At 41.0% G+C, this 8,531-nt stretch overlaps 2 protein-coding genes across 3 annotated transcripts; one reads left to right on the forward strand and one right to left on the reverse strand.

Moving 5' to 3' along the window:
- Positions 1-1,234: 1,234 nt before the first annotated feature.
- tada3 (transcriptional adaptor 3) lies at positions 1,235-5,814 on the reverse strand. Of its 2 annotated transcripts, XM_023325288.1 has the most exons (9): positions 5,371-5,814; positions 4,855-5,101; positions 3,856-4,103; positions 3,656-3,761; positions 3,034-3,169; positions 2,821-2,924; positions 2,567-2,673; positions 1,897-2,088; positions 1,235-1,810 (listed from the first exon to the last, which is right to left on the reverse strand). In XM_023325288.1, exons 2-9 carry the CDS (start codon positions 5,062-5,064, stop codon positions 1,618-1,620), a joined length of 1,296 nt encoding a protein of 431 aa, XP_023181056.1. In that variant the 5' UTR covers positions 5,065-5,101; positions 5,371-5,814; the 3' UTR covers positions 1,235-1,617. The 2 variants fall into 2 exon arrangements, with proteins under 2 accessions (XP_023181056.1, XP_005800697.2); XM_005800640.2 differs by having other exon boundaries at positions 4,855-5,814.
- Positions 5,815-5,926: 112 nt separating this feature from the next.
- arpc4 (actin related protein 2/3 complex subunit 4) lies at positions 5,927-8,397 on the forward strand. The gene is made up of 6 exons (XM_005800642.2): positions 5,927-6,011; positions 6,625-6,743; positions 7,052-7,163; positions 7,249-7,344; positions 7,592-7,762; positions 7,857-8,397. Exons 1-6 carry the CDS (start codon positions 6,009-6,011, stop codon positions 7,860-7,862), a joined length of 507 nt encoding a protein of 168 aa, XP_005800699.1. The 5' UTR covers positions 5,927-6,008; the 3' UTR covers positions 7,863-8,397.
- Positions 8,398-8,531: the final 134 nt, after the last annotated feature.

The raw sequence follows: 8,531 nt of genomic DNA on the forward strand, positions 1-8,531 counted from the left end.
ACTACTACCATTATTGATAATATTTTTTAAAAAGATCTCTAAAGTCATCCATTAACAAGTGAAGACAAGTATCACTTCAAATCCAAGCTAAAAAAAAAACAAAAACTAAAGGCAATCCTAATGCAGCTGTTCATAAATTAACCTGAGCAAAAAAACACCCAAAACAGTCAGCATGGGAAGACGGTGAAATAAATAAAATAATAATAATGTGAACAAAACTTGAAAAGTTATGGAAGGAGTTCCATGACTGTCAAAGCATTAATAGGACAACTTTTTTTAAAACATTAATTCTGTTCATTTAAATTTTTCTTTGGATTCAATGAAACATTTTTGAATTTGAATTGATGTTTGGAGATAGTTGTTTACACACCTTTACTTTCAATCAAGTTGGGCTGGGAACTTTGGGGCAAATTAGTTATGCAAGATGTAGCTAAACCACTCTAATTTCATTAAAAAGATGTTTTTTCTTCATCCAATTCAAGTTATAAATCAGCTTTCATTTAAATCTTTTAGAGATTTTTTTTGTTTCTCTACAATAGCTCCTGTAGTGCTTTTTGCGATTTAAACTATTGTGCAACTAGAATCATCTGAAAGCAAAAACCTTCAGACGATTATGGCCAATTTGCATGGACACAGGTTTCACCAACTCAAACTTAAGACTTTTTAGGTCAATTATGAATAAAATGTAAAATCTCTATCACTACAGAGATACAACATTTACAGTTTTGGTCCCCTTCGTTATTTTGTGTGTCTTTTTGTGGCTCTTGGCAACAACCTTGTGCTTCTCACATGTCATACACCTCTCTAGCTTTATGCTAATACTTAGTTGCTAGTCGGCTAGCTAGAAAACAGCTATTAGCAGCTTGTTACTGGTAGCCTTACATGAATAATGTATTCACGTCTGTGGTCTTAACCACTTTGAGTCACAGAACGCAGCGAGTGAAGATGTCGGCACACAACTCAAACTTTTGCAGGGTCTTTCAAGAAAAAAAACCTACATAGAATGAGATTAAATAATGCTGAAAGGCATGCAAATGACACATTTAAGGCTAACTTACATTTTCGTGTTTGAATTTAAGATATTTTAAAGCCTTAATTTTAGATAAATTAAGACTTTTAAATATGCGGACACCCTGCCGCTATATTCAGTATTGCTTTGGACCAAAAGGCATATCTGCTAATTTGATTAATTAAAAGATGATGAGAAAATAAATACAAATCACACAAAAAAACCTCATGTTGAATTTTTAATTACTGAAGAAGGTGAGTTAGTTTGTTATCCAGCTTTTACTGTGCATTCTGAGAATGAGACTGCAGATTATGCACTTTTCCTCACTGTAGATGTAGAAAAAACAAATTAAAACTTTAAGTCGTTCTGTTTCATAACCAATGAATAATGATCATATAAAAAAAGAGCAACATAGATTGACAAAATCCAACAATCACGGTACAAAAAAAAAGTTACTCAAGGCTGAGAGTCAGATGGCTGATTTTACACACTATTAAAACTACGTCACATAAACGTTTACACTACAGGGAAGTTTCTCCTGTCTGAGTCTGTAAGGACAGGATGAGATGTGGGTTAAAGAAAGAAGAAAAACCAAACATTGCTTCTTTTTATCCATCTAATAGCTTGAGAATGCTTTCTCTCTCCTTCAGAGCTTTCCAGGCCTGATCCTTCTCCTTCTTGGTCGGTGTGCGTTTCTTCTGCCTGGCGGCCATGATGCGCCGGAAACCCTCCATCACCTCGTTATCGGCCACCCTCACTCTCTGCCTCAGCTCCTGCTTGCGCATCTCTTCTTTTGCCAACCTGTGGAGACAGCGGCATGTCAAAGGCTCAAAACTGACACCTAGAGTTCGTTGGTGCAGTTTACACCAAAAAGGTACAATCCTCACCGGAGCAGCTCCTGCTTCCTGGCTCTGTTGTGGGCAATTAGGGCTTTGAGTTCTGCTTGTCTCTTCTGCAGCTCGGCAAGGACCTCGTCCTCCAAGTCTCCTCCTTGTCCGGGTCGCTCCTCCGAGTCCAGAAGCCCTTGAGCTATCAGCTCCTCCTTGATCCGCGCCTCCAGGGAACGTGTGTGAGGAACACTGGGAGCAAAGAAACCGGCAGGAAACTGTCACTACCAGGGTGTGTGCAGGTTTCACCAACTCCCTTTTAAAGGACATAATGTCATTAATATTAAATTAATGACATTAATTGGTAAGACTAGTCCTTGACATCCGTGTTTAAAATCAACCAAACTTCCAACTTAGATTAGTGCTAGTACTAGCTGATTTTTAATGTTGAGACAATGGCGTTCTTACAGAGTCATATTCAGTAAGTTAGAATATACATCCTGACGAGTCTAGTTTATCGTTTTAAAAGGAGCTTTTTAAAATAACAACTTTAAGCAGGTATTTACAAAGCCCACGTTTTTGTTTTATAAAATAGATGTTTTTACTGGTCTGATGTTATATTTTAGTCTTAAATGCTGTCTTTTCATTAACTGTAAGGATAAAATCCATCATGATTAAGAGAAACTCGTTTACTGAATGGGTCTGTACATTAGGTTGATGTTGCAAATACCTGAAAGCTTTTCCCTGACTTCGAGGGGAAGTCCCAGCTCCATCATTCGCGTCCTTTCCTGACATGTCCGGTATTGGAGAATCCTCCATGGGGGATATAATGTTCTCCTAAAACATAACGGGGGGGAATGCGGGGTGAAACAAAACTCAAACGATTATTTCTTTATATTTTATCTCCTGTGATTTCTTTAAAGGGGTTTTAAGAAAAATCCTCTAAGCTTTAGGAGTCATCAGAGTAGAAAACCTGGATCTGACCTCTACAAGGGCCTGAAGCAGGCGCTGAGTGAGCGGACCAAAGGGACAACCGTCTTCTGGTGATTCGTGCTGAGATTCGGATTTCTTCAGCAGTGAGTCTACATCTACATGGATGAACACATGGATGAGTGCTGACATGGAAACACGGCTGTGCAGAAATACGATCCTGTCACTTTAAAGCCAAAGGCAGATATGGCTGTGTTGTTCTCTCACCTTTAGCATCCAGTTCTGACAGCGGCCCTCCCATGATGCTCTTCTTCTTGTCGTTGGCTCGTGCCCCTTCCCTCTGCTCCTCCAGCAGGTCTTCTTGAGCCCACCGCTGGGAATAGTGTTTCCCCAACGCAGGAATCTACAAAAAACAGAATTAAGTGTAAGAAACAGATTCCCATTTATTAATGGGGTCGTGTTATGTTTCCCATAATGCTACCCCTTATTATGTTTATAGCAAAATCAGTTGTTATACAAATACTATGTCAAATATTCTAAGTCTAAAATTTGACTTTGTAACTTAACGACTTGAATTTGGGCCTCTGTCTCTTTAAAAACGCCTGCTTTTTCTGAAACTCCGCCTTTATACTTTGTATCTACAATGATTTACTGATCCATTTTGTACAAAAAAAACACTATTTTGTTGACTTCAAACATTTTCATTCTTTTACTTGACTGTTTAGTAGATAAAAAAGGCAAAAATGTTAGTTTTAAAAATGCTATGAAAATATTTTTTGTAATGGCTAAAGGTTGGGACAACTCTTGTCTACATGTAGAGTAACAATCCAGCCTCAGCTGAGCCGTTTTAGCCTCGAATGAAGGAGCCGAGTTTTGTTTTCTGTCATACTTTGAAATACTCGGCCTCGTCCTCTGGAGGTTTCAGAAGCTCCTCCAGCAGTCGGGTCTCTTCATTGGTTATATCCGCACAATACGGCTCAACTGAAGCCCAGAACCTGAAAAACAAAGTAACACAAAGGCGCCTGAAGAACTTTTTTTTGTAATTTTTTTTAGGGGCTGTAAGTTTACAGGAAAGCAGGGATTCATTACCTGTTGGGAGCGTCGTTTTTCGGAGTGCGGGGGATATCTTGCGGATCATCTGTAAATTCATATTCTTGAACTTTCGGTTGCAGGTTTTTGGATTTGGGTCTGCCGGGTCCTGGGCCCGGCCCGTGCCCTCCCTTGCAGTCCAGTTTTTGCTTCTTGGGCTTGTGGCGGACTGGGGCTGCAGGATCTGGGTCCTTGCTCGGCTTCAGAAAACGCTTGTCTCCCTTTTTGTCCTGCCAGTCTGTGAGGATCTGAGGAGGAGCACGCCACAATGAGGACAAGGTGGTGCGGTCACAAAGTAGTGCATACCTTTTATTTATTTTTTTCCCCCCAAATATTAAATCAGTAAATACAAATGCATACCATTTATAGTGTAATTCAGAGCAACAAGCTGATTCAGAAGTAATCTAAACAAAACTGGCATAGAGACTCACCATTCATCAGACAACTGGAGTGATGAATTTGAATTAATACAAGTTACAACAACATTTAACTGAGCTTTTGGATCAATAATGTATTTCTGAATTTTAATTCGATCAAATCATATTCAACTGTTAGGAGGATGTAGCCAAAGTCCAGAGCTAAAACTGGTTGAGCATCTATGACGAACTTGAACATGGATTTTCACCGGATTTGACCAAGCTTGAGCCATTATAGACAGAATAATGAGCAAAACTTCAGCTCAGATATGGAGAGCTGGTACAAGCATAATCCAAAACACTCAGAGTTGAAACAATAGGGGAAAGTGGAGGATGGTTTGACTCAAGAGACTCTCAATAAAAATACACATCACATTTTTCAGACTAATTTATTTATTTATTTGTTTTTTTTTACATTAAAGTCTATTTAGCATCTTCCTTTCAGGTTTAAAATACGTGCTACTTAGTAAAAATCCCAATAAAATTGCATTAAAGTTTAGAAATAATGTGATAAAAAAAAAAAAAAAAAAGTACACAAAGATGTTTAAGAGGTGTGGATAAAGTGTCCTGGATCTCCACGCACCTGTCTCTGCTCCTCCAGGGCCCGCAGGCGGCGGCTGGCCGAGGACAGCAGGGTCTCCAGCTCCAGCTGCAGGGTGTCCAGCTCCTCAATGCCGATGCCATCGTCCTCTGAGCGGCCCAACACCGCAGTGTAGCGGGGGCACAGCTTCACATGCTCCACGGGTTTGAAGTCGTAGTATTTAAGCGGGGGACAGTCCTTCAGCTCGCTCATGATGCTGTCCGGCTTTGGGGGGGGTGTCTGTCGGCGGCTGTTCACACGGGCAGCGTCGTTATTTCTTCATCATCAGTCTTATGGACACACAGCGCGGCGTTTCGCATCTCAAACCCAAAGCACGTCCAAACAGGGCTGCCTGCTTCACACGGCCGCCAAATTACTGCTCCGTTTTCACGAAAGCTGCTTCAGTGTTCATATTACGTACACAAATAATATATACAAAAACGTTTTAATAACCCGCTCTTATGTATTCGGGGCGTATACGCAACCCAAATTAAATGTTTTAAGAGTAGCAATATTTACCGTCAGTGAACGGCGTCCATGATGGGAAAAACCATTGTTTTGAGAGGGGTGTTTGTAACGTATATAAACAACGTCGTAACCTCATATAAGGCTAAAACTCGCTTAAAAGTAAAATTACATTTGCCTTAGTGCGTGTAACAAAGTTAATCATTCAATGTAGCGCCAAATATGTGGGTAAAATGATCAAGTTTCGATCCCATCTACTTGAAATGCTAAGGTGGTATCTTCAGAGCAAACCATTTTCCCACCATGGTGTAGCTGCGTCAGTACTTTCCTACTAATGATTTAATTATAACCTTTCTAACTGTACAATATGTAGTAAAATAAACACTTTGCTCGGAAACCGGCCTAAAATCGTTGAAATGATCCCAAAACAAACCGTTAAACGCAACGTCTTCTCCCATAAAATAATGGAATGGACTCGTCGGGGTGTACGCTCGTTTTGTTTAAAGGTACTTCTGACCTGGGCGGTGGCTTGAACTTAGTTCATGGTTTTCTCTGTGACGTGCAGACATCCGCCCCTTCAAACAAGGAGTTAATGGAAAACGAGCGCACTTTCGCTGTACTCTACTATGTAGGATTTACGGAAGAGTCGTCCCAGGCGTGGCTGAGGAACTTCCTTCTTGTACAGATCAAAAATGGTAAGTCTCCTACACTACATGTACCTTTATATTTAAATATTTAGCTTTTTAATTCGGCCGATCGCGAGTTCGTTCAATGCGATATTAGCTAACTACCTAGCCTAAGTGGCCGTTTTGCGGCTGGGCTGCAGTAGAAATCAGAGCACGGACATCCTTGATGAAACGATATGTAGAAATGAGAGAGATTTAGCTGAGCTGTCTTTTCTTCTCGGGCCTCTTGTTACGGATTTATTTTTTCAATACCTTTACATTTGAAGGCAAAAATATATATATATTTTTTCTCGATACTGTCGAGGATTTGCTTGAAGAATAACGACGAGCTACCGTCACCTGAAGGCATCACGTCCACTACTCCTAAAGAAACCAATCACTTCCTTCCTAAATCCACACACAGCTGAATTATAGCTTAATAACTTTGTGTGTGCGTGAATAATAAATCATTTGTTAAATGAAACCTTAATGTGACAACAAAATAGAATCAGGTGACATGTATGTCAAACCTGACCTCAGAGGTCAGGCTCTTTGAGCTGGTAGGTTCACTTTTGTTCCTGCTCTGATCTTTATCGCACAACAACGTAGCAGGCGATAATCATTCCTCCCTTTTTCTGCTCAGACGGCGACTCTGCGCCCCTACCTGAACGCTGTGAGGGCCACCCTGCAGGCAGCCCTCTGCCTGGAGAACTTCTCCTCTCAGGTGGTGGAGCGTCACAACAAGCCCGAGGTGGAGGTCAGGTATGTTTATTGGCACTGGCTCATTTGGAGCCCCAGTGGCTGTCGAGAATTTTTTTTGTTTTCGTTTTTATTCCATCCCTCAAGCCTCTTGTGGATATCCTGCAGCTGCCACACAAGTACGGACTTGATCCGACTTGCATAAGAAAGCGTGGGGAGGGAAGAAAGAAATGGCACAGGCGCGAGCAAGGGCTTTTGAAGTTGTGCTGGAAGGGGGCTTGCCGCAGCCTGTTTTGCCCTCAGCAGCTATCTTGTAAAGAATGAACGACCCCGAAGGCTGAAAGATGCGCTTTCCGTTGACATGGTTACAGGAGCAGTAAGGAGCTGCTTCTCCAGCCCGTGGTGATCAGCCGTAACGACAAGGAGAAGGTTCTCATCGAGGGGTCCATCAACTCCGTCAGAGTCAGCATTGCCGTCAAGCAGGTCATTTTAACACAATTTGATGTTGTTGTTGCTTTTTTAACACCACAATCTTTTTGAATCTAAAAGCAATTCTACTCAACTGCAGGCTGATGAAATCGAGAAGATTCTTTGCCACAAGTTCATGCGGTTCATGATGATGAGAGCTGAGAACTTCTTCATTCTGAGGAGAAAACCAGTCGAGGTAAGGAATCAGTTTTTAAAAAAAATATATAGATTTTTAAAAACCCTTTAATGACAGCAAAGGGTACAATCATCCATATGCAAACAGAATACAATAAAGTACCGTGTCAACTTATTTGAATTGACATAAATCATATTCCTCTACAGAAGCTGGAGTGAGATAAGCAGAAAGATGGAGAACGGATGGATTTTTTCTTTTCTTTTCGTTTTTTACCAAATTGTTTGCATTTTCTGTCACATCTCCACAGGGATATGATATTAGTTTCTTGATCACCAACTTCCACACGGAGCAGATGTACAAACACAAGCTGGTGGACTTCGTCATTCACTTCATGGAGGAGATCGACAAGGAGATCAGCGAGATGAAGCTGTCCGTCAACGCCAGGGCCCGCATCGTCGCTGAAGAATTCCTCAAGAACGTACGTTTATTATTTTTAAATTTTTTTATAGGCTTTTTTATTCAATATTGTTTGACATAATGACTGAGGCCAATTATCCGCTTCCTTTCCACAGTTCTGATGCTGGCCTTGTCTTTGGGGTCTCTCTAAGGTGCCAATCAACTCACGGAGAACTTAGGGAGTAAACAGCCAATCAGCGAGGAGATGAGATCGTTGTGACCAATCCGACAGCCTTTTGTGTGCATCCTGTAATATTTCCCCCGTATTCATGGATATCAATTCCTGTATATAATGAAATATTTGCCAGTTTCATTTTCAGCCTCTCTGAACAAATCCCCAAACAAAGGCGGGTCCTTAAAGTATTAATCAAGTTGATAGCCATGAATACGATGGAGGGCTGAGGATTTGTTGTTGCAGATAAAAAAAGAAAAATGACCGGGTTTTTTTTTGTTTGTTTTTTTGTATCGTCTAACGGAGTCCTGTATGTTCTGTCGCCATTGCTTCAAAAATTGTCTCCAAAGTTTTGAACACAAAAATGTCTAAGGGGAGCGATCCGCGCGGCATTAAATCACAGAGTGGGAAGCCGCTCTAAAGTTGCCATGGTAACCAGTGAAAGAAAAAAATAATGAGAGAGAAATAAAAGTCATCTGTTTGTACTTGTGTGTTTGGAGTCAGAAAAGCGCCATACATGGTTTGGTGCCGCTGCACCTATAAACACTTTCTGAGGAAGTGGTTCGTCGAAGGCAGTGAGGTCATGTCACCGAGGAAGGGGAAGTGCTGCGGACGGCAT

Source organism: Xiphophorus maculatus, chromosome 20, assembly GCF_002775205.1.
Source record: "Xiphophorus maculatus strain JP 163 A chromosome 20, X_maculatus-5.0-male, whole genome shotgun sequence".
NCBI classification, from domain to species: domain Eukaryota; kingdom Metazoa; phylum Chordata; class Actinopteri; order Cyprinodontiformes; family Poeciliidae; genus Xiphophorus; species Xiphophorus maculatus.

Coding starts and splice junctions, on each gene's coding strand:
- arpc4 (XM_005800642.2), top strand. Junction 6,744..7,051: donor AAGCCCGAGGTGGAGGTCAG/GTATGTTTATTG, acceptor ACATGGTTACAG/GAGCAGTAAGGAGCTGCTTC. Junction 7,345..7,591: donor TGAGGAGAAAACCAGTCGAG/GTAAGGAATCAG, acceptor ACATCTCCACAG/GGATATGATATTAGTTTCTT.
- tada3 (XM_023325288.1), bottom strand. CDS start 5,064: ATGAGCGAGCTGAAGGACTGTCCCCCGCTTAAATACTACGACTTCAAA. Junction 3,762..3,855: donor AAAAACGACGCTCCCAACAG/GTAATGAATCCC, acceptor TTTGTTTTTCAG/GTTCTGGGCTTCAGTTGAGC. Junction 3,170..3,655: donor ACGAGGCCGAGTATTTCAAA/GTATGACAGAAA, acceptor TGTTTTTTGTAG/ATTCCTGCGTTGGGGAAACA.